Source organism: Camelus ferus, chromosome 6, assembly GCF_009834535.1.
Source record: "Camelus ferus isolate YT-003-E chromosome 6, BCGSAC_Cfer_1.0, whole genome shotgun sequence".
Taxonomy (NCBI): Eukaryota; Metazoa; Chordata; class Mammalia; order Artiodactyla; family Camelidae; genus Camelus; species Camelus ferus.
The window spans coordinates 37,559,931-37,585,639 of NC_045701.1; the positions used below are offsets into that span (position 1 = coordinate 37,559,931).

At 33.3% G+C, this 25,709-nt stretch overlaps 1 protein-coding gene across 1 annotated transcript in view; it reads left to right on the plus strand.

The window, feature by feature from the left end:
- Window positions 1–25,709, plus strand: part of SCFD1 (sec1 family domain containing 1) — an 88,100-nt gene that overhangs the window by 33,754 nt on the left and 28,637 nt on the right. The window contains exons 12-17 of the mRNA XM_006191253.2: window positions 484–574; window positions 1,167–1,240; window positions 1,937–2,018; window positions 17,756–17,852; window positions 22,518–22,588; window positions 25,210–25,289. Coding sequence (XP_006191315.1) covers window positions 484–574; window positions 1,167–1,240; window positions 1,937–2,018; window positions 17,756–17,852; window positions 22,518–22,588; window positions 25,210–25,289 — 495 coding nt within the window. The remainder of the gene's footprint in view (window positions 1–483; window positions 575–1,166; window positions 1,241–1,936; window positions 2,019–17,755; window positions 17,853–22,517; window positions 22,589–25,209; window positions 25,290–25,709) is intronic.

The window sequence follows — 25,709 nt, forward strand, 5'->3', positions numbered from 1 at the left end:
AAGATTTTTTTTCACAGTTATTTACATGTAGTATTTTAAAATACATCTTTATAGTTACATGGACCCTTTGACACCATATGTTAGTTATTTGGGTGGTAATATTTAATTGATGTTTGATATACCATGGCTTCTGTTCCTTTTTTTTCAGTCACTTAAGTATTTTTTTTCCTGATAGCTTATAGGTGAAGAGAAAATGTAATACAGTTAATGGAAAGAATAGACATAAAATTTAAATGTGTTTACATGTATAAATACTATGATATGCATTTTAAAGAAATAGTATTTTCAATATAAATAGATATCACAAGGATATAGATGTATTCAGCCTAAATGTTTCCTGCCTGTATTATATATAAAATACATTCAAATCCAAATAAGTACATTTAAAATAATAAATTCTCATTGTATATATTTCAAAAATCACACAAAAGTCAATCTTTTAATCTCATACTCAACAGTTCCTCTTGTACAATACTGTTTCAGTCCATTCCCAGAAGTTGCAGAATCAGTTCAGCAAGAACTAGAATCTTACAGAGCACAGGAAGATGAGGTTAAACGACTTAAAAGCATTATGGTAAGATTCTGTTTGCTTTCTTGGAAATACAGGGAAATGGAAGGACAACTAGAGGGAGAAAGAGGTTAACATTTTTTTCCTTAAAAAAAATTCAAGGCCATTCACTGCTTTAATAACAGCAAAAACATTGTCAACTTATATAAAAGATCATTTTAAAAAAGAAACCTAAGTTCTGAGAAGAAAAAACATTTTTAAAAGAATAATACGGATTTATGATTAGAAAAATACAGAATGTGACTTATTTTGGAGATAGATGTTCCAGTGCTGCTCATTGTACTAGTACTGTGATCTAACTTCAAATTTCAGTTCTACTGTTTATTACTGTGTGGCTTGTGGCAAGTCTTTGGGCCTATTTCCTTATCTGAGAATGTAAGATCCATTTTTGTAGTCATCCAACCATTCATTAGATTTGTGGTGACTAGAACTTTTCCATAACTGTCAAAACTGCTGATGCTTGCTCCTTGGAGGGGAAGAATTACTGTTCTGGGTGACCTAAATCTTACTGTTTATCAGTGATCTCAGGAATATATTGATTTTTATGCTTGATCTTGGAATTTCTCAGTAGTTACTGGGACCTTCTTTTCCTTCCCAGGGACTAGAAGGGGAAGATGAAGGAGCCATAAGTATGCTTTCTGACAATACCGCTAAGCTCACATCAGCTGTTAGGTAAGTCAGCAGTGTATCCTCTTCAGAATCATTCTGTTGATTAGATTTATTTTGGAGGTTAAAAAATTGGTTAATATTTTTCATGATAGGAAATAATAGTAATAGCATATACCTTTAAGTCTAAAGAACTAAATTTTGTTAGCATATTCAAGCTGATTTAAGTTCCCTCCTTTACAGAGCAGATCATTTGTTTCTTTTGCTAGTTAGGATTATGTAATGGGGGTAATTTTACCAACAGGATAGTATTAGTGATAAAGTAATGTGAGATACTGGTAATTTTATCTTTGCTGCTATTATTTTATTAGGTAAAGTTTAAGCGGTATCTTTTTTAATACTTTAATTGCCATCAAGGAGAGAGAGTTTCATGTTTTAGAAATACAGGTAAAATTTTTCCATTAATCTAATTTTATTCTAAACCTCCAAATTTTAGAATCAGGAAGTGAAATGGTGGAATAATGATACTTGGGAGGCAGATTATTTTAAAATTGGAAGCATTTCAACAGTATCAAAGTAGTAAATACTGTTGGTGTTCAAGCCTAGAGATTAAATTCAGTTGATAGTTTAATATGTCATTTTGTTACTATTTTACTGTTCCAAGTTTCCTCAGAGGAAACACCCATATGTGGATTTTATTAAAATTTATGTCATTTCCTTAGAAAACTTAATGGTTAATTTTCAATTTTTTGATGCTTGTAGTTCTTTGCCAGAACTCCTTGAAAAAAAAAGACTTATTGATCTCCATACAAATGTTGCCACAGCTGTTTTAGAACACATAAAGGTAAGTTTAACTTTTCCCTCCCCGCAATATAACTACTATTTTTGTAGGGTTTCAGACTTTGTAAGATTCTTTCATAGTCATTATCTCATTGAGCCCTCACTGTAATGTTATGAGGTATAATTATTGAAGGCAGCATTATTACCTGCATTTTTGTAAATAAGGAAACTAATCCAGGAAGATTAGTGATTTGCCAAAGATCACATGTTCAGTAAAGAGAAGTTAACATCTGTGATATTTTCGTTGTTTTACTGCCTCAGTACTGCCTCTGCACTTATTCCTTTGTTAACAGTACACCTGTAAACATCAGTAATACAGATTTAGATACCCATTTTACTGTAGTACTATCTGAAATATCTATTAATAACATTATTTCATTATGTAATTTGGGTCTGAACTTTTTAGTTTTAGCTTAGTCTGTTAGTATTACAGCTTCTTGTTGTCTTCCACTATATTGTGATTTTGAAACAAATATGTTGGATCTATATGTTGTTACCATAATTCTTTTTTCTCATTACTTTATTCTTGACTACTCCGAATCAGTTTTTCTTAATCCGTTCTTCGGTATTTTACTGTCGTTTATTCTCTGGACATGGAACTGAATTCTGGTGACAGATTGACAGTATGCTAGAATATGGTTGTTACTGACCCCTACTTTCCATTTGAGATGACATATTTGAAAAAGCAGTGTAAAAAAGCTGAATATGTTTGCTGGCTGTCAAAGATGTTGATAACAACTTGGATTTCTGGAAAAGGGATCTAAATATTTTTCTTTTTTAATGATTTAGAAAGTCATAGAACATTAAAAAGGAGCTCCTGTAATATAGATAGTTAATGAGTACAACCATGAAGTTTAAACTACATAATTTCTATTAGGCTGACAACCTGATCTTTTCCTTTGTTTGCACATCTTGATATGGGTACTTGTTATTTTCATGTGACAGGAATAGACACATAATTGTGCAGTCTGTAGATGATTTCTGCTGATATTTTCACTTCCATATGTAGCATCTCTGTGAAGTGGAAAAAGACTGCTCAGATTTGTTTACCGGAGGTCGATGTCTCCCATGGAGATAATATACATAACCAGGTGAAATGCCGGAGAGCTATACAGAGAATTTCCTTCAGAAGGAGGGAAAAGGCTTTGCTTACAAGGCCAAATATGAAGACTATGAATCTAATATAAAAGGTTAAATAAAAATTTTTTGCCCTAAAATAAAATATAGGTTCTAAGTTTACATCTACCAAACTATAATTATGTAATCAAGATCTTATGATCCATTAAACAAATGTTTTTGAAGTTTTGTTTATGACAGTTGTTAATAGTCGTATGTGTGCTTTGAGATTTAAGCTGTTCTGTGGATTTTTTTTTTAACATTTTTTTATTGAGTTATAGTCATTTTACAATGTTGTGTCAAATTCCAGTGTAGAGCACAATTTTTCAGTTATACATGAACATACCTATATTCATTGTCACATTTTTTTTTGCTGTGAGCTACCACAAGATCTTGTATATATTTCCCTGTTCTATACAGTATAATCTTGTTTATCTATTCTGCATATGCCTGTCAGTATCTACAAATTTTGAATGTTCATAGATTTTTTTGACACATAGTTTTTTGGGATTTTTTTTTCATTATTAAAAGTTTATTAATTCTTAGATTTTACTTTCTGACTTCAGTTCTCATAGCTAGAAACCAGAAAGCTCAGTTCCTCCTTCCAAACTGAATTGTGTAACCCAAAGTAACTAATTATTGTACCTGTGGAAAGTACCTAGGTTCATCTTGTTCATAAAACTTAACAAACATTATCCTGCCACAAATTTATATGAATATACTCTAGGCCAGAGACTAGAGTTTATGACTGGAGAAAATTCTGGTTAAAGTAATTTATTCAGTTACGTTTATCAAGTGGCTCTGTGGGTGTTGTGCTGGGCCCTAGAGGTTCTGTAGTAAACAGGGCAGACAAATTCTTTGTTCTTTCGGAGATAATATTGTAGTGACAATAAACAAAGTAAGCAAATTAGAAAGCAGCGTAACTTCAGGCATTTAGGTGATATGAAGTGATAGACAGTGGCTCAGAGGGCTGTTCTAGAGTAAGTGGAATCACCATCAGAGGAAATCACCTTTGATGAGGTAATGATTGAGTTGAGACCTGAATCACAAGAGGCCAATTAATGAAACTCAGGGCCAGACATTCCAGGAGGGACTAGTAACTGCTGCAGAGGCCTTAAAACAGGAACAAGTTGAGTACTGGAGGACCTGGAATAAGACTGATGTGCTTAAAGAGTGATAGACTGTGAGGTCAAGAGAAACAGGGATTTAAGTATGATGGGAGGTTGGTGGAGGTTAATGCCATGGTCTGATTTGTTTTAACTGGAGAATAGCCTGAGGAGTGTGAGGGATAGGTAAGCTCTGGAAATTAGTGGACAACTGGAAGATGGCTGTTATAGCCATCGAGGTGAAAAATGGTGTTTTTTAAGGCAAAATTTACCTATGAACCTGTTTGTGATGCTTATTTATAATTTTATATTAATGATTTTATATGAGTTTTTGAGAATCAGTTTGTCCTAATGGATGCCATCTGTCTGAGATAGTTTGTTATACCATCATGCCTGGCCCGGAAATTCTGCTTTAAGCCCTGGCCCCTTGGCTCTTTATAACAGATCTTGTTTCTTCCAGGGCTGCTTATTGTCTGGCAGAGCATCTTATGCTAAGAAACTAATTTGCCATTCAAGGTGTTCAGTAGTTGTATGTAAAAGCTATACATTTTGAAATAATTGTTTTGCTGTAACTTAAGGAAGACACTGTTTTCCTAATAGGATCTGATATTAAAAAAAAACTATAAAGGGCTTTACATAAAGGTCATTCACTTGCAGAGGTAAAATAATGTCATGTATAGGACACAGTATTCCTCACTGGGTCATTCTAGGAAACTCAGTTAATATCATAAGGGTTTTTAATAATCAAAAGGCATATTTTAAATATTTATGTATAAATTATAGTTATATTTAATAAACCACATACTCTAAGAATTACCCTGATATAAGAAATTCTATTAGTATAAAAAAATTGGAATATTTTCTGTGAAGAGTCCTCTTTTAAGGTTGACTGTCTTTAAGTTGTTTTCCCTTGTCAGAACTAGTGTTTAAACTGTTGTTTCCGTTTTTTTCTCATTACTCCTACTTATAAATTTTTTCTTACAGTTTTTAATAACTATTACATTTGCAACTTTAAAATATTTACTTTTAAGTCACATGTTTATTTGTGCCATTTGTTACACCATCTACCTTTGGCTATATGTTAATAATTAAAGAAGCATTTTTCTTCATTATCTGTTACTCTTTTCACTAGAATTTGCTGACCATCTAAGCTTTACTTCTTTGTAAACATTTATTCACCTAAGCAGTAAATATTATTATTATTCTTAGCAAGAATATTATGACTTTTTTATGCAGAGCTCTTAGAACTCTTCTCTTGGTATTTGTTACTGTTTTGCATATTTCTTCTTTTGGGATGTTTAGATTATAGATGCTGCTTATATTTCCTTAGATCATTTAGAAGTCCTGGCATTTATCCAGCAGTTGATGTTTCATTGAAAAGTTAGAAGGAGCATCACAATTTGCAACAACTTTGGCAGATATTATCATGTAAATTGATTGATACTTAAGGATTTTAGTGGCTTGGGTTGTTAACAGTTTACTCTTAATCTATTAGACCAAAGTTGAATCCTTTATTGTTTAAAGTAATCCGTATCTTTTGAAACCTCTTCTTTAGCAGTTTTTTCATTTCTAATACAAATGAAACTTTTCCCCACTTGCTGGTTGTAGGGGTATAGATTCTAAGATTACTTAAATAATTTGGAGGCAAATTTTAATTTATTTGAATTATTATTCCACCTGCATAGTCAAACTGAAGTAATTGTTCTCTACATCAGAAACCTAAGAAAAGGAAAAATCACCAAGTGTAAGTCATAGTAGATGAGAGAGAGAAGTGGCCTTGTGTGCACTTTCCCTCAGTGCTCCCACCCGAGAGGAGGAGCTCTCACATCTGAAAGCTCCATCCCCAGGTAGCTGGCAGAGAACTAGCTGTTAATAAGCTGTTGGGGATCATGGCTTCACTGGTGCTGAATCTTCATTTTTGTTTTGCTTTCTGTGAAGAAAGTTGAGGTACTGAATTAGATCTAAGGACATCATCTGATCGAGCAAACATGTCCTGCCTTAGGTCTACATTCTGAACAAGGCTTAGCCGTTGCTAGCAATGCTAGCTTTTGACTGCAGCCCCTCCTTCAAGGGGCTAATTTTTCTTTGGTTCAACTTCTTTATCTTTCTTAGGGGAAAATGAGCTTTCAGAATAAAGTAGAAACTGAACTCATCTTCACCTGTCAACGCATCAGATTAACCAAAGCCCTTTATTCCCTCAGTAAAACGAGTTGCTTGTCACATTATTGACATGCTGACAGTTGACAGCTAGAATGTTCACAAGCTGAATTTTTTGCTTACCAACGAGTTATTTGTATTTGATTCCAATCTGTTTGTGTCAATTTTATGAGTAGGAAAGGATTGTTTCTGGAAAACTAAGTGATACGCCTTAGACTCAAAGAAGATGGTCATTTAATTATTGCTTAAGTTAGTAGCAGGTTAAAAAAAGACTTAACTGTTAAAATGTTGGAAAACCTTGAAAAATACTAAAATCGCTTTGTAAATGTATATAAAATTTTGAATTTCACTTCGAAGAAACAAACTGGAAATTATAGGTTTCCCTTATAGGTGTGCATTATGCAAGACAAAAAAAAAATTTCAGTCAGTGAACCTCAGTACTAAATTAAGGAAAAGTCTTGGAGCTACCTCAGGATTGACAGAAAATTGTACATTTTAGGTCTTAAGTTAAAAAGTAGTGACTAAAATGTATATATACCACACAGATCCTTTTTTATTCTTTGCAATAACTGGCTTTGATTAACTAATCACTACTCCCCTGATCAAGTAGGGAAGAAATTTTACTGCACTATAAATTAGAACATTTCTCTGGCTGGATTTTGACTGATCTGTTTAAAATGACCTCTTATCCAGTACACATACCAAGTGAATGTTCATATGACCTTGGTGTCTTTTCTTCAAGGCAGGGGAGAATATATCTTGTAGCAGGAAGTCCCCAGTGGACACACTATCACTGTCTTCTACCTCTTTTCATCCCAAATAAGATTAGTCACTATCAGAACTTGAAGAAGTTTTCTTTACTTCAAGTATGATCAAAGACAGCTCTTGAATTAGTGAAATACCCTACAGTTTCTCACTTACTATGAATTTTTGGAGACTATTTCCACATTTTCAAAAAACGATTGTGAAATGACCTTTCTCTAGTTCTTTGCTCTCACTTTTCTGCCATCTGCTTTATGAAGATGAAGCATTGTCATTTAGCGAGACCCAGTTTAATAGGCTCATAAGGGCTAAATTCAAAGAAATAAAGACTTCTCAAAACCTAATAAAAAAGAATGTGACCAACTCAGTTTTTAAAAGGGCAAAAGATTTGACTAAAAAAGATATACAGATGACAGATAAGTTCAACATCAGTAGTCATTAGAAAAATGCAAACTGAAACTGTAGTGAGACACCACAACACATCTATTAATATGTGTAAAATTTAAAATATTGATTATGCCAACCTTTGGCAAGGATGCAGAGGAACTAGAACTCTCATATACTGCTGATAAAAATGTAAAATGGTACACTCATTTTGAAAAACTATCTCTGTTCCTTAGAATGTTAAACACAAGCTCATTATATGCTTGTTATTCCACTCCTAGGTATTTACTCAAGATAAATGAAAGCATATGTGTTTATTGTACATGAATATTCATAGCAGCTCTTTGTAAGAGCCAAAAACTAGAAACAACCAAAATGTCTATCAACAGGTGAATTGATGAACAAATTATGAGCTATCCATACAATGGACTACTATTCTACAGTTAAAAGAGAAGTACTATTAATACATACAACAATATGGATGAATGTCAGAGTAATTACACTGAGTGAAAGAAGCCACACACACAGCAAAAGTGTAATAATCTATAATTGCATTTACATAACATTCATGAAGATGCAAGCTAATCTATAGTGACAGAAAGCAGATCAGTGATTGCCTAGTGACATGGAGAAGGCTGTTGGAGGGCCAAAAGGAAGACATTACAAGGAAGTTTTCATGAGTGAATGATATATTTACTATCTGGATTGTGTTCGTAGTTTCATGAGCATATACACATGTTAAAACTAAGCAAATTATATGTCATTGTACTTGAATAAAACTAAAAAATTCAAACAAAGCTTACTGTTCATCTATTCAGATCTTTTATTTTATAGATAAGAAAACAGATTTTTATTAAGTCATTGAGAAAGCCAAAGACTAATTTTGGTAATGTGAATTTTTGGCTTTACTTTTTAAGTGACATAGAATAGCAAGAAACAGAGATTATAGTGCATAATTTGTGAGTGGGTAAACCTGGGAGATTTTACAGATTTTTCCCTTTTAGGAATATCAGTAGGATAAATGCAGAGAATGGAAGCAGAATTGAGGCGCGTAAAATGTTTAAAATAAAAGGAGAGGACACATGCATTCCTTATTTTTTAAAATAAAATTCTCACATTTTATTTATTTATACCTTGATTTGTTCTACAGAATTTGAGGTCACTTACAATGACAACACACAGAATAGCAGAATAGAGAATAATTAGTTAGTTCCAGGGACATACGAGTGAGTGTAAAAACTAAAACAAAATCAAACATAGCCCTTATAATTCCTCAGTGCTGTGGCCCCCACTTTCCAGAGTCCTTTGTGAACTTCCTGTGAAACTTAGGACTTACACACTAGGAGGAACCTTGGAACAGAGTTCTAAGTAGATATCACAGATAAGTGAGGTTTCTTCCTTGGTCAAATAAGATTAGAAATAAAATTTGCTGTATCATCCTCTTGGAGATTCATAATGCAGTATAATGTATGCATTTTTAAAACTTACTTAACCAGTGTTTCTCAGAACCCCTTTGACTTTGAAATACTTCTAGGGATTATTTCTTATAACCAACTCTGAGAACTAGCATTCTGCATAACATCTATTGTGAAATAATCTTCATTTAATGAGTGAAGGAACTAAGATACCCCTCTCATCAAAAAAGGCTAAATGTCCCCCAGTTACTGGCAGAGTCGAAACTTAAACCTGGAACTTTTTGTATTGTGTTGTGCTATCTTTTTGCCATGCCGTTTATCATTTTTATTCAGTTTCAGTCCAATTCATCAGGTGAAATCAAGAATATCTCATTTAAAGAAATGCCTTAAAGAATTTTTCGTTCTTTTACCTGACTCCTTCTGATAGTGCATTTTTGCTTTATTTCCTATATATTTATTGATTACCTACAATGTACAATTCCATAAATGGTTCTTATTTTAATCTTAGTGAAAATATTCACACCCTGATTGTCACGTGAGTGTTAGAGTACCTTAAAAATAGCATGTACTTTAAGATGCAATGTAAGTGAGCTTCTTTATGCTACACTGCCTTCTAGAGTGCGTTATACTTCACAAATATTTTATTATCAAGCATAGCATACTCAGATCATAATCCTTGGCTGAAAAGTATGAATGTGCGATGTATTTTTTTCTTTTAAAAAGAAAAAACTTTTTATGTGCATTTGTATATTAGATAATTTAACATAATAGTATGTTCACTAATTCTGTAGAGAAAAACAGATCTCAGAGGTACTGAATACTTGACTTGAGACCAACTGCCAGAGCCTGAAATTGAACTTTGTCTTTTGACTATTAAGAGTTCTTTGTATTTTTGAGGGAAAAAAATCCTTTAATGGATGTGTCTTTTGCAAGTATCTTATCCCAGTCTGTGGTTTGTCTTCTCATTCTCTTGGTAGTGTCTTTCATAGAAAAGAGGCTTCTAATTTTAATCAAGTCCAGCTTATTAATTATTTCTTCCATGGATCATGCCTTTGGTGTTGTTTCTAAAAAGTCATCACTATACTCAAGGTCATCTAAATTTTTTCATAGTATCTTCTAGGAGTTTTAGTTTTGCATTTTACATTTAGGTCTGTGATCTGTTTTGAGTTAATTTTTATAAAAGGTGTAGGGTATGCATCTAGATTCACTTTTTTTGCACGTGAATGTCCAGTTGTTCCAGCACCATTTGTTGAAAAGACTGTCCTCCCGCCACTGAATTGCATTTGCTCTTCTGTCAAAGATTAGTCGATTGTATTTGTGTGGGGCTCATTGATATATATGTCTTTTTTTTTTTCATAAACACAACACTGCCTTAATTACTGTACCTTTTAAGTTAAATATTAAAATCAGGTGTTGTCAGCCCTCCATATTTTTTCTTCAACATTGTGTTGGCTATTTTGGGTCTTTCATGTCTCCATATAAACCTTAGGAAGAATTTGTCAATATCTACAAAATAACTTGCTGAGATTTTGATTGGGATTGTGTTGAATCTGTAGATCAAGTGGGAAGAACCAATATCTTGACAATGTTGAGTCTACTTATTCATAAATAAGAAATATAGCTTCATTTTATTTACTTTTTTTATTTCTTTCATCAGAGTTTTGTAGTTTCCCTTGTGTAGATTGTGTACATATTTTGTTAGATTTATAACTATTTCGTTCATTTATTTTTTGAGTACTAACAAAACTGGCACTGTGCTTTAATTTCAAATTTCAGTTGTTTGGTTGTATTGCTAGTATATTAGAAAGCAGTTGACTTTTGTATATTAACCTAGTATCCTACAGCCTTGCTCTAATCACTTATTATTAGTTCCAGGAGGGGTTTTTTTTGTGTTTCTTTGCAATTCTCTACAGAGATAATTGTGTCATTTGCAGATGAAGACAGTTTTATTCTTCCTGCCCAATCTGTATGCTTTTTATTTCCTTGTCTTGTTTATTGCATAAGCTAGGACTTCTAGGGCAGTTTTGAAGAGGAGTGTGATAGGAAACATCTTTACTTTGTTCCTGATCTTAGCAGGAAAGCATCTAGTTCATTTGCATTTTGTGTTCTGAAAGAGATTGTGGAGAATCAAATGATATCTTTCTTTAATGTTTGGTAGAATTCACTAGTAAAGTCACCTAGACATGCTTTCTGTTTTGGAAGGCTATTATTAATCAATTTCTTAATAGATACAGGCCTCTTTAGATTATTTCTCCATAAGAGAGTTTTTATAGATTGTGTCTTTCAGGGAATTGGTTCATTTCATCTAGTTATCAAGTTTGTGGGCCCAGAGTTGTTTAAAATACTTATTTATCATCCTTTAATATCATGGGATCATGAGTGATGGCCCCTTTTTCATTTCTGAAGTTAATTATTTGTATCTTCTCTTGTTTTTTTCTTAGTTAACCTGGCTAGAAGTTTATCGATTTTATTGATGGTTTCAAAGAACTAGTTTTGGATTCTAGTGATTTTCTCTAGTGATTTCTTGTTTTTAATTTCATTGATTTCTGCTTTTATTTTATCATTTCCTTTCTACCGTTTACTTTGGATTTAATTTGCTCTTTTTTCTGGGTATGTCTTTTAAGAGTTCAGCACATTGGTGGTATAAATTAAATAGGTCTGAGTGTTATGATAAAATAAGACATAATAGTTTACAAGTGCCATATAAACCTCTCTTTTCTCCAGAAATATTATAGGTAAAGCATTTTTAGGTATTTCATTATAATAAGGTTGCTGATGTTAGTATTTTTAGTATTTGTCATCTATAAAGATCACTTCATATACATTTAAAAATGTTTACTACATAGATAATTTTAGTCAAAATTTAAATATTCTTAATAGGAGTCAATATATCAGATAACTTTATAGATTAAATGAAGTTGTTCTCTTATTCTAAAAGAGATTTAAGGCAGCTTCCACAAATAGCACATACAACAGAAACCGTGAAATAAAAACTCAGAATAGTTGCTGTGTAGTCATAATGGTAATTTTCAAATTTGGCTTCGAATTTTCTGGCAACCAAGGTTAAAAAAAAAGATATATTTAATTTTTAAAAAAAAACTTACCAGAAAGGAGAATTTGTTCTTTATTCTAAGCAAAATGTTCCTTAGTGTCATATTACAACAGACATTGCTCATATTGGGCATTATATAGAGTAAATTGAGTGATGTAATAATTTTAATATCAAGTTACTATCATGGGTTTCAAGTCATGGTCAAGGGTGTAATATTAAAATATAATTCAATGAAGGCAGTTTTATGAGTAACCAAAGCAATAAGATTCTAAGTTTATAGCGTTCCAGTGTTTTATCTTAAACTACAAATAGAATTTTTAGTATCTAGAGTAGAAAGATTTCATAGTCTTTAAATAATATATTAATATGGCTTTTTAAGATTAGGCTTTTGATAGGAGTTACGTAGCATAGAAGCTGAGATTACACATTCTGATTTGGGCCTGGTATGCTAGAAAGTCATTGTTCTTGGTTGAGAGAAAAATGCACATATTTCAAATGAGATAACCAGCTAGTAAGGTTGATAGCCTGTTGAAGAAGTTGAAGATTCTCATCAGGTTCCGTATGCTGTCCCATTTCTACACAGAACTGAGGTAGAGTTATAATGATGAATTCTATTCAAGATTTCTAAGTCATTCTGGCATATGAGCAAGTGCTCCAGAATATTTTCAGCCACCTGTGTTATAGAACACTCCGGGTATATTTTCATGGATCATCCAGTTTTTTTGTGCAACATAATTTTTCATGTTAGTAAGCCCATACAAACCCACTGGTATGAAATTCAGCAAAATATTCACCTAAATAACTGGAAATATATTAACATGCTATTTTGTTATATTATAAAAAGCAATTGAGTTTTGGAGAACTCCAGTCATCTTGTAGCACACAAGGTGTACAGTAATGAACAGGTAGCCTAGTATAAACTAAACTTTATACTCTAGTGACATATACAGACCTCAGACTGTTATAATACAGCATACAGATGCTACCCAACGGGAGGAAGAGGTATCCAGATACAGCCCTGAATGATGATAGGCACTAAACATGTAATGAAGAAAAGACGAGCAAGAAAGGCTAGAGTATAAATGAACTTCAACTTAGGTACAGATTATATCCTTAAAAGTATAGTTCTAAGTTTGTTTTAGCCTAGGGATATACTTTCCTATAGATAGTAACATGATAGATAGGTCCCTGTCCTACAAACCCTAATTTGATTCATAATCTCAGATATTCTTAATGTTGTGTTGCAGCAGAGAAGGGTTTATCATCCCCTTTCCCTCCTGTAAGAAGTGCAGAGAGAAGAATATTCGGATTCTTAATAGTAAAAGGAAGTTTTAAGTGTCTAATCCCTTCTTGTCTTTACTTACGCTGCTGCCAAGGGAATAGAATTGGGGCTTGGAGGAGAGGGAAGGTCAAGAAATACTGCTGTAGTCTTTGTCATCATCCAGTCACAGACTGAGGTGAGAAATGAGAATTGTAGCTAGCAGTGAATAGGGAGGCCCCCAATATGGCGATGTCTGTAGCTAGAATAGATGGAGGAGTGGTAAAGAGAAGGAAAAACCCCCACAGGTATAGGAAGGAAAAGGAAATTTCTTTTGTGTCTTGTCTGGGTCATCAGTAAATCTTCCTAAGTGATGGGTTTTCGGAAGGCAAGATAGGCATACTACTTACACATCCCAGATGACTCTTAAGAGTTTTTAGAAGTGCTCCCTTCTTTTGTTCTTTATAAACCCAGTAGGCTGTCAGCTGTCGCCAGTCAAAAAAAAAGCCATATATATAATGTGTATATATACACATATAGACACATACATGTATATATACACAAGCACATATATAATACTTTATACTTTATTTAAAATTAACAAAATGATAAACAAAGTTACAGGTAAATGACAATTCAGTACAATTACTTGGTAATTGTAAAATATATATATGGTAAATTTGATGTAAATGTTGAGGTAGTGCACTGAAAACAGAAAAACATCAGCATGACTGTCCACTGATAGCTCTGAAATTTGGAGAAAAACACTAGAATTTTTAAAAACCAGATTCTTTCCCCTTAGCTCTTCTAAAGGGATTTTTAAGAAATTCATGGCTCTCAGTTTATATTCACTAGATATAATTTTTATTCCATACATAGTCCTTTGTGTTTCTATAATATTCCCTTAGTCATTTATTCTTGATATTTATTGAAGCTACCAAAAATCTGTTTATTATCTTGACCTTGTTATTTTGTTTTATATTTTTAATTTGTCTGTTTTCCATGAAACTCTTGTTATCCAATTTGTATTCTCCCTTGAACCCATATTATACAAGAATAATCAGTCTTTTTTTTTTTTTTTTTAAGAATAATCAGTCTTTGGGATGGAAATTGTTTCTCTTAGTATTTTCCCTTATTTCAATAAATTAAGAAAAACCTGTAGATATTATATCTCTGAGTAAAATACCCATTTACCACATATACATAAATTATGTGTATACCAAAAAAACCAAATATGTGCTAATTGACAAATATACTTTCTTTCATAAAGCATATACAAAGGAAGCAATAAATTGTTCTTGAGGAAAATGTAATTTTCCCTACTCTTTATCTGTGGTGTACATTGGAGTCTGACCTGGATTTGAATCTCAACTCTCTACTACTTCTACTCTGGTAACCTTGAATAAATTTATGTTTCTTTGTGTCTGTTTCTTTATCTTTAAAATGTGACTAATAATTCCTACCTCAGAGTGTTATCTGGAGAATTAAATGAGATAATCTAACTTGGTATTTGTTAAACACTGTTCTCTGGTACCTTAGAGCTCTACAGAGACATTTAATGGGTCACTTGTATCTATTTTATGTTTAGGGGTCTGCAGAAGATTTGGTTTGAGAAAGAGGGTCCTGAGGTTCTGTTTAAAAACATATGAAAGCCATAGTTGTAAGTAAAGTGCCTTGCACATAATAGACACTGAACAGATACTAGTTCTCCTATGCTGGTTAGAAAATCTCTACTTCACTCCTTTCCCTCCTACATGGAGCTGCCTCCCAGTCAGTATTTTGAAATGCTACGTTACTTCTATTTAACTCCTTTATTGAGATACAATTCACATACCATACTATTCACCTATTTAAAGTATACAATTCAGTGGCTTTTAATATATTCAGAGTTATGCAACCACAGTCACAATGCAATTTTAGAACATTTTCGTCACCTCCAAAAGAAACTCCGTTAGCAATCAGATTAACTTGCTTTTGAATTCTATTCCCATTGTTCATTAGAAGTTAAACTGTGGGTAAGTTAATACATCAAGAAGAGCAAAATGAATCTAATATCTGTACCTACGTTCATCAGTGAACCATGTTTTTTCATTGATTTATGTAGGTACAGGCATTAGATCCCATTATGGTATTTAGCATACTTAATTTTATATGTTAAATCACTGAAGACTTAATTCTTTACCTTTTTTGCTTCTAGAAGTTCACTTATCTACATTCACAATCTTTAAAGATGACTACTTCATCTGTATATGTCCTGCTTTTAGCTTAGAAATTTAACAGGTATTTTGTGAAGTACCTGTTATGAGCCAGGTGCTATGTTAGACTCCTAGGGTTAAACGATTAATTAGACACACTCCAAGGAGTTAGTTTTAGAAGGGTACATGTAAACCAAAGAGAAATGTTGTGTGATCATTGTTATCATGGAGAAGTGTATATATTAACTCCTATCAGTACATACTTAAGGGAGTAATAAATTCTCCCAGTGAAGAAGATTGAGAGAGGGGCAGGAAGGGGAAAGAACAGAGATTGAAAAGTTCAGAGAAGCTGCAGAGATGCTGTACCTTGAAAAATGAATAGAATTCGTTTTGGCAGGTGATGAAAGAGACATACCTTCTCAAAAAGCTAAGGGAGCCTAAGCCTTGAGGATTAAAGGCATATGCTATGTTTAATGAAAAGCCAGTAAATAAATTGACCTGACTGGAGGGAACTAAATCTAGTGAATAATGGTGAAACAGAAAAGTAGGCTGGAACAGATTGTGAGGGCCTGGGAGTCAGCGCGACACCTTATTTTATCACCTTCCCCCTTCCATTCCTAGCTTACAGAGTAAATGAATATTTATGTTAACATAGTCCCTAGTGCCATCATCCTAGTTCCCCAGGAGTTATCTTAGACTCTTTTCACTATTTTGCTTCCATATACATTCTCATGTTAATTATTAAGTCCCTTCCTTTCCATTCCCACAGTTATGGCCATGGTCTCTTTCCTAGGATCTCCTTTCTATTTCTTTTGTTCCTTTTTTGTTTTTCCATTCCTATGACTTCACTTCTTACCTATTTTGTTATTCAAAGTAGCTTTCTAGGGTAGTTAAAATAGTTCTTATATCAGTGAATCTGAAGAATATGAAAGGCCAAAGAGTTTATAAAAAGGAAGACTTTTTTAGAGTTGATTAACTCTTATCTAGAACTCACTGTTAAGGAAATTCTCTGTGTACTGGTATAGAATATATTGTTGAGTGCACAGAAGAAATAGTGTATTATTACCTTTGTGTCAGAAAACAGAGGGATATTAGGATATAGATACTATTTGCTTACATTTGCATAAAGAAACTGAAAAACCATAGAAGAAATAAAGTACTGAATATCCAAAGAAGCAGGTGGAAATGGGGTGGGAAAGCACAGGGGTGAGGACAGGTCTCAATCTGTATACCTTTTTATGTTGTTTTGATTTTTAAACCCTATGTTTCATCTGTTTAAAGCTCTGGCCTTGTGTGCCACTGCAGGGGAGTGGGATTGAGGGACTCTGATTGGTTGCCTGTTGCCTAATATGTGAAATCACTCCTTAGTCTACCATTCTGGTATCTCCACTCTGATTATGCCTTGGTCTGATCCGTTTAACTGAAATGAACTTTGTCTGTCCATGTCCCCAAATCACTTTTAAAACAACTCAGAACTCATCACTTCCTTCTCCACATTGGTTAACTATGTATTTCAATGTATCATCTTAGCTTAATATATTTATCTATAGTCTGTATTTATATTTTGGTTTTTTGTTGGTATCTCTAAGTATTCTTATTTATTTCATGAATTGTTTCTACTTTGGCTTAGGTTGTTAATACCTTCAATAATAAAGCATGTTCTTTTCTCTCTTTTATCTTATCCTGAAACATAATTTAATAGATACTTGATAGTAATTTTTATTTACCTTGGCATGTCCTAACCCATTAATTTCACTTGGATAATTTTAAATTAGAAAAACTGCCATACAGAAAAGCAAAGTTTGACAACTTTTCCATTATATAAGTTTCAAAATATTTAATAGGTAAATTAATGAGGAAAATAATTTATTTTAAAACCATTGAAAATAATTGAATTAGGGTAACTTTCTGTCCAGTTAGGATGAAAATATGTGGATTTACCCACTAAAAAAGTAAACATAACATGACTACCTGACATTAATTTGCATGAAATACAGTGTGATTTGTATGCTGTTTGCTAATTAATACAATAATTGAGATTTGTATGATTTTTATCTTTGCTAATATATAGGACATGAAGAGTTCATTCTGAATTTATAAGTCAAATATGGTAAAATACTCAATCTGTTGTTTTTATATTAAGTGTATGATCAAAAGTAAGAAACTTTTAATTCTATTAGGAAATGAACATTTGTTTTTAAAATTGATCATAGAAAATAGAAACTTGTAAGCTGAGTGACCTTTAGTGTGTTTTTATTACTTGATGTATTCTAATCAGATACTTACTTTGAAACAGGCAAGAAAATTGGATGTATATTTTGAATATGAAGAAAAAATAATGAGCAAAACTACTCTGGATAAATCTCTTCTAGATATTATATCAGACCCTGATGGTACGTACCATAAATTTGAGGTTAATGTAAGTTTTACATCTGACGAATCCAGGATTTCCAATTTGAGTAAAATCTGAATAGAATTACTATTTTTCTCACAATCTTTGCTATTAATGAGATAGTTAAATGAGCTATTCCTGTTGAGAAGTTTGTAACATAGCAGTTCCTAATGTAGAAAAATTATTTGCATTTTATTTTATTGTACTTTGGGGTCCAAGGGCTTTTTTTAGGGGGTGGTATTTAAGTGCTTTTTATATTCATTTAAAGTGATACAATTGAAGCTCAGTTTCTGCTGGTTCCAGCAAGATTTGAAGGTGTAACATTCAAAGCAAGCATCTCTAATTGATACACTTTCTAATAACTTTGGTTTAACCCTCTGTAGAGTTTCCTAAAAAGATGTACTAAAGCTGAATTGTTTTAAATATTTAGGGAATTCACTTTTAAAGAAACTCTGTAGTTATCCCTTTATATTTATAGTTATCTAAATATATGTATGTTAGATTTTCTTAAGACAAGATGTAACTATTTGTACTTTGGAAATATAATCTAATCATTGCTTTCAATTATGATTATAAGATTTACATAGAGTTTTAGGCTCTAAAATTCTCTAAACCCTAGAGAGTTGTTGATAATTTCAGAACAGTTTTCAATTCAAATCTCAGCTCTTTTCCAAAATGAATAAAAAACATATAAGCTATTCAACTTATATTTTATGTACAAGATCTTCAGTTGAATGATGGTGGGTTTTGAGTTATACTTTTGGTATGACTTTTAGGTTTTATTCCAATTTGGAAAGTAATAGAGAAAATCCAAATTGTTTGTAGTTAAAGAATTGTATTCATAAAAACATCTGAGAAGCAATAGTATTGCTCACATTTTTTAAAAGCTAGATTTGTGGGGAGAACATAGCATTTTGAAGGCGTATGCACTTCACAATGAGAAAAATGCAAAATACATTTGAGTCTATCACTTCAGAGCTATTCCTTGTTATTTATAATGAGTTTTGAATAAAGTTGAAGCAAATAAGTATGTTGATTAAAAAAGCAATCAGAACTTTTCCATTTCCTTCCCTTTACGTTCTCAAACCGTTTATTTTTAAAGATGTAAAGTAGAGAAGAGCAAGGTAGGCGTTCATGCAGAATGGCACTGTCATACCACTTGAGCCCAGAACAAGAGTCAGAACCTGAGCAGGATGAGAAGGACATGCATATGTTGGGTTAGAGGGAGGGTTGGTAATCTAGCATGAGGTATCAGAGTCCAGGTGGAGTGAGCAGAGTGTCCACGTGTGGGAGCAGTTCAGCCCAAAGTATAAGAGCCTTATCAGATTAAGAAGGGTGACCCTGCACAGGACAAATCAAGCATCGACTCAGGTTGGGTGAAAATTATAGCCAGGCATGTGGGTGGGTCCATTGTGGGGGATCAGAGACCAAGTGGAATGACATGACATCCATGCAGGCAAGGGGACATAGTAGAGATAGGATATTGGTTACATACATGAGACTGGTTAAATAAGTAAATAAATCAGATAATATAAGGAGAGCCAGGTAGCCTATGATCAGAGAAGGAAGTTACAAATATGAAAAAGGAGAAAACTAGAATGACCCCTGTATTATTGGATTGGAATTGGAGGTACTGATGTGGACTTGGTATTTTTGTTAAGTATTTGTCAAATAGAGAAACAAATATAGATACACGTGTGTGTATGTATACACATCTATATGTATTCCCTAGCTCTGCCAACTGAGCAGAGCTAAGGGCAACATGCATACCCCAAGATAAAGATCTTAACTTATAAATTCCACTTTCTACTAGGACTCATTGGAGAAGTAGTTGATTCCAGGGAGAGAAAGTACAAAATAAGCCTGGAACATTTTGTTGTGTCAGAAAGTAAGGAAAGTACTAAAAACATGATGAAACATGTCAAAGGACCCAGAAGTCAGCTTGAAGAGGCCCCCAGTGGCCAGATCAGGACTGTATCAAAATAAATAATGACAATAACAGATGATAACATCCTGAATGAAATAGAAAGCCATGAGTCCATGTGGATAAAATAAATGAATGAAGAAATTTTACAGGTTACTTACAGTTTCAAAATACCTCCGTACAAAATACTTATTCATTATAGAGGAAGAAAAACTAACTTGACAGTGAAGAAGCCTCATAGATCCCTTATTAGACAGTCACAGTGGACATACTGAAATATACCACCCAATAGGATGCAATACAAAGAAATACAGTATCACTTTTCGTTATGTTCCTGCCGACGATGTACAACCTGAATTTAATTATGAGGAAAATCAGACAAAACTTAAATTATGGAGTATTCAAAAAAAAAAACAAAAAACAAAAACCCTGTAATCTTTATCAAGGCCATGAAGTCAAGGAAAGACTTGAGGAACTATTTCATACAGAAGAAGACAACTGTATGTAAGGGATGACGGCTCTTTGAAACACAATTCTGAAATTGATCCTTTTCCCATAGAGGATATTGTAGAGATAATAGGTGAAACTTGAAATGGCATCTGAGCATTAGATGGTAGTAATGTATCAACGCTAATTTTCTGATTTTGATAGTTATTATATTGAAATTATTTTATTGGAGACTATTTGACGTTTGGAAATAATGGGACAGCAGATCAACAACCTTCAAATTATCCGGGGAGAAAAACTCACTGAATTATTCTTGCAACTTTTCTCTGAGATTATTCAGTGAGTAACTTCTGACTTTAAAATAGCAGTTGCAGTAGACAGTTATGTGTGACAAGAGGATCCAGGCTGTAGCTGCAGGCTCTAGAGTACTCACAGTTGTAAAGGATACATTTTGACAATTTCCGTTAGGTTCCCCTGTGATTGATGTCATTATAAACATCTAATGCCCTCACTTCTTAGCATCATATAACTCTTAAAAACCTTAGCAGAGGTTTTAGGGCACTTATTAACACTGTAGCAATTATAAAATACGTTTCTCCTTGAAGGAGAGTGGGAACTGTTCCTTCTTTAAGCAGAGTAATCTCCTAGTCTTAGAAAAGGCTATGCTGGATACTGAGGATATTAAAAACAACAGCAAGACCCACAGGCCCCTAAAACAATAAGGGAGGGGGAACCCTTTCCCTTATATCTTAGAAACCATTGTCCCAAGAGCCAACAGCAAGCCCCGTTCCTCTTTTTCTTTGTCCTCTAGCTGCTTGGTCATAGTTGCAGGAAATGCACAACGGAGCGGGGTAACGAAAATCAAAGCTTTCTGGCTGGAGCACCAAAAAGAGAAGGCCAAGGAAACCAGAAAGTACCAGGAGATTGCAGAAGGAAGGAGCTTAGGAAAGCAACTCCATAAAGTTGTTTATGAATTCCTGGGCTTACCTCTGAGTTGTATATGCATGAATCTGATCCTAACAGCATTCCAAAGACTGAGAGGTGAAGGCCCAGATGACCTCCCACTTCCCATATTGGCCACTGAGCAATGGGACAGATCCCAGTAGCACTGCAAACGTTTTGAAGATAGAATCCATGATGGAACCACAACTCACAGAGGCTGGTAGGAACTTTGGCCTGAACCTAGCCAGGTGAATTACCTAGTAAAACAAAAATAATCAGCTTTCTCCTAGGATGTAACAAGACCCTGAATCCCATAACCTATTTCAGAGTGTCTAAAATAAAATATTTATTTGTAAACATGAGGTCTTTGCAGAACCTGTCACTGATCTTTACTACCAGTCTGTCATATTTAACAGATAAGGAAAATTTGAAGATAAAAAATCAGTGATTCATCACTCATTATGTTTTTTAAAAATTATCCTTGTTTTTATTCTATGATAAAGTATAACAATTCTGAGTTCTTACATGTTAGGATGCACTTTAAAATGAGAGTACATGTTGATATTTGTTGAATAGTGAAACTGAGTTACTCCTGACCAGTGCTTTATCACTTTGCACCAGCGTGTACCTAGTAACTGAGGGGAGAATAAGTTTCTCCAGACAGTCTTGGGCTTTGAGTAATAGGAGTAGTAGCTCAAAGCACCCATTGAAAGCAAGAAATCTCTCTGAAATCTTATATATTGTCTTAAATTCAAACAAATACAGTCTGCATAATATAACAGTGTTTGTTTTACTGTAAACCCATGGTTTTTTCCAAATCTTCATAGACCCTTCAGAAAGAAGAAAAATGTATATTCAGTGGCTCCCATATGAGAAGTATGACCTCAGGCTCAGCTAGATGGTTTTAGCCAGCAAGGTTTCATAACCCAGTACCTACGGGGACCACACAGCTGGTTTCTCAGGATAGTCCCATTTTTATACCAGTTGTCTTTAACGTAATTATTACTAGCATCCCCTTTTTACCTCAGAAGTATGCTATTTTAGAATTGTATGATTATCCTACCTGTACCTTTCTTTTCTTTGTGTGTTTATATCTGAAAGGTGAGTCTCAACATTACAGACGGTTTGGAAGATAGAGTGGAGATACTTCCATAGCTCATCCCTGTCGTCCCATAGCATGTGCTCTTTTTCCCTGTTGTAATTTAGTGCCTATTACCTTAAATCAGTTGAATCAAGAACCTTATTTTGTCTTGTCACATTTATATATGCCTTCTGTTCAGTGTTGACTATAATAGATAACAGCCAGAATTATGAAAGTCTTTTTTTTAATTTAATTTATTTTCCCCTTTGTAGCAGGAACTCCGGAAGATAAAATGAGGCTGTTTCTTATCTATTATATAAGTGCACAGCAAGCACCTTCTGAGGTATGTCCTCTGAATTCAGTTATTGGGAGGAAGAGGGAGTACTCATTTGTTTTGAAAATAGAAGTAAAACTCACTGTGGCCAAATAACTACTTCATTCCTTTGTTTAAAAGAAAAACAATTTGTTAAGGCTGGTTCTATTTACTGCTAACTTTTATAGCATTATTTTTTCTCACCAAGAGAACTATCTCCTCATGAAATGACTTTTAAGTGTTTGGAATATGAACTGAATTCAGTGGCCAAAATTCTTCTGGAAAATAACTATTCTAAACTAAGTAAACCAAGTTTACTTTGCTTTTTGAAAGGTTGGTTTTATCATTTCTCATCATCTGATAACCTTAGAAGTTCCATTTCTTTAAGCTGTAGCCATTAATACATATTTTCCTTCCAAGGAATTTATCTTTAACCTGAAATAGAAATTTGGTAATATTTTGTGGTTAAATTTTAAGACTAATGTCCACTATAGAATATAGAGAAGTCACTTGGAGGAAAATACCTAAAGTTCTAAAAGTTAAATAAATATTTTAATTTGATAAAATTAAACTTCAAATTCACAAATGTCATGATTCATATAAAAATAAAATTGAGATACTTTGTATTATGATAAAATAGCTACTTTTATATCAGAATAAATTTCTAAGAATTATTGGAAAATGACAAATTTTCCTTTCTGTAAGATTTCTTTCTCACTGGAAGAGTAGATATTGGTTGTTTTCTTTTTTTGTATTGAGCCATCAATTGCTTTGGGGGAAAAAAATTAAGTGTATATAGGTAATTGACTTACTGTGAAGGAAAGCAGTGATTTTGGTATCAGTCTTGTTGGTGGGTTAGAGACCTTTTAACTCTTTCTAATGTTAACTTAGTATAATTTTACTGGATGAGCAACAAGCATAAGGACCTCAGGGATGACATCTAGAATGATACAGCTGTTAGCAAACACCTTTCCTTTGCTGGTAGCAATTATTTTTCTCATGTCCAGTAAGTTGTAAGTCTTCTTTTTGTTTGGCGTGTTAAAACAGCAAACTAAATCCAGTATTTGCCTTAGGTCAGTTTTGCTTTATCCTGGGAATACATCTCTTCACTTTTAACTCGGTAAGAAAGTATAGCAGTCACCCCTTATCCAAGGGGATATGTCCCAAACCCCCACGGATGCCTGAAACCATGGATAGTACTAGACCCTATATATCCTGTTTGTTTTCTGTACATAAATACATACCTATGATAAAGTTTAATTTCTAGATTAGGCACAGTAAGAGATTAACAACAATAACAAATAATAAAATAGAATAATTATAACAATATGCTATAATAAAAGTTATGTGAATGTGGGCTCTCTCATCCTTCTTCTGACGATTGAGGATGTGAGCTGATAATATTCCTCTGTGATGAAGTGAAGCGAGTGACATAGCATTGTGATGTAGCATTAGGCTACTGTTGATCTTCTGACTTGAAGAAGGATCACCTGCTTCAGGTGATTCTGTATCATTAAGCCATGATGATGTCGATGGTTAGACATCAGGAGCAGATGATGTCAGTGATTGGGGCAGGACTGAGTGGGAAGGGGCAAGATTTCATCATGCTACTCAAAATGGCATGCAACTTAAGGCTTATGCATTGTTTATTTCTAGGAATTTCCATTTAGTATTTTCAGATCTTGGTTAACCACAGGTAAACCATGAAAAGTGAAACTGCTGATGAGAAGAGGCTGTTTCTAGAGTCTTCTTTCTAGAACTATCTCTTTCATTAATGAGGGTGTACCTTCATCTTAAGGGATCCTTAAAGCCTATTTATATTTCCTTAGGAATATATGATTTTAAAACTTAATTGAGTTTCCCTTAACTTAATCACTTTCTTTTCTTTTCTTTTATTATTTTTTCTTGGTAAAAATGATGTCTTTTCATAAGTTTAAGTGATCATTAAGAGGCTTGAAGCAAATTATGACTACTGATGTCAGATTAATAGCCCCCAAAATGCAAAGTAGTGAACATCTCTGATTATGGTGAGCTTAAAAGTTTCTTTCTTATAAAATTTTTATAATGGAGCCACTATGATGATAGGCTCCTGTAACATACATGAATTCAACTAGACTTTACTCATCAAGAAATAAAAAAGAGTAAGAACAAGAAAACAAACAAACAAAAAGAACAAGAAAATGATCTAAAAATTATAGGACACCTGCTATTCAGTTAATAAATTTGGACCTCTACAGTGAATATGAAATGGGATAACCTGAATCTGTACTTCCCCTAAACTGATGTCATTCTCCTTGTATTTCCAGTTTTGAAATATTCTTGGTCAAGCCAAATCTTTCATTTAATGCTTGTCCCAAGGACAGGCAATCTCTGTCAACAGTGGAGGAAAAACTGCCTCTGTTGGCCTTACTGAGGGATGGCAAAGTACTGTAACTTATAGGTGATTTGGGAGCCTATCGAAGGGAATTTTCATATATGTGATTTTTATCTTAGGTGTTCATTTGGGTACTCACTGAAGATAATCACGCCACTCTGTTTAGGTGCTCATGCCTTTGGTCTAACTTCTTAATTAATCAAATGACAACAAACAAAATGGTCTTCTCTTTCATGAAAGTAAAATTTTCTGTCATATCATTCTTTTCTTAATTCAGGCTGATTTGGAGCAATACAAAAAAGCTTTAACTGATGCAGGATGCAACCTTAATCCCTTACAATATATCAAACAGTGGAAGTAAGTTTTATTTTATTTTTCAGGTCTTATCATTTAAGAGAATATAGTGGAAGTCAGTTTCCCAAGAAAATGGGAATGTTACTAAGAAAATTGAACAGTTAGTATTTTTTTATTCAGTGGTGTAAGTATTTCCTTATCTCCCCAACCTTATCTACAACTTTATATAAAATAATGATGCCTTTCTTTCGTAGACATGTTTTTTCATATGTTTTCACTGATGTGATGAGAAAGCCAAAGATTGAAATGTTTTGGGTCAAATGTTTCAAAAACATTTAAAATTTTTTAAAATTTTACTAGTAATCAGAGAAATGCAGATTCATATAATGCAAAGATTTAGACAATATTGTGTCAAGGATCCAGGAAATTAACTGATGCATTCATACTCTACCAAAATTTTGCTGGATGGTATAAAAGGTTTTT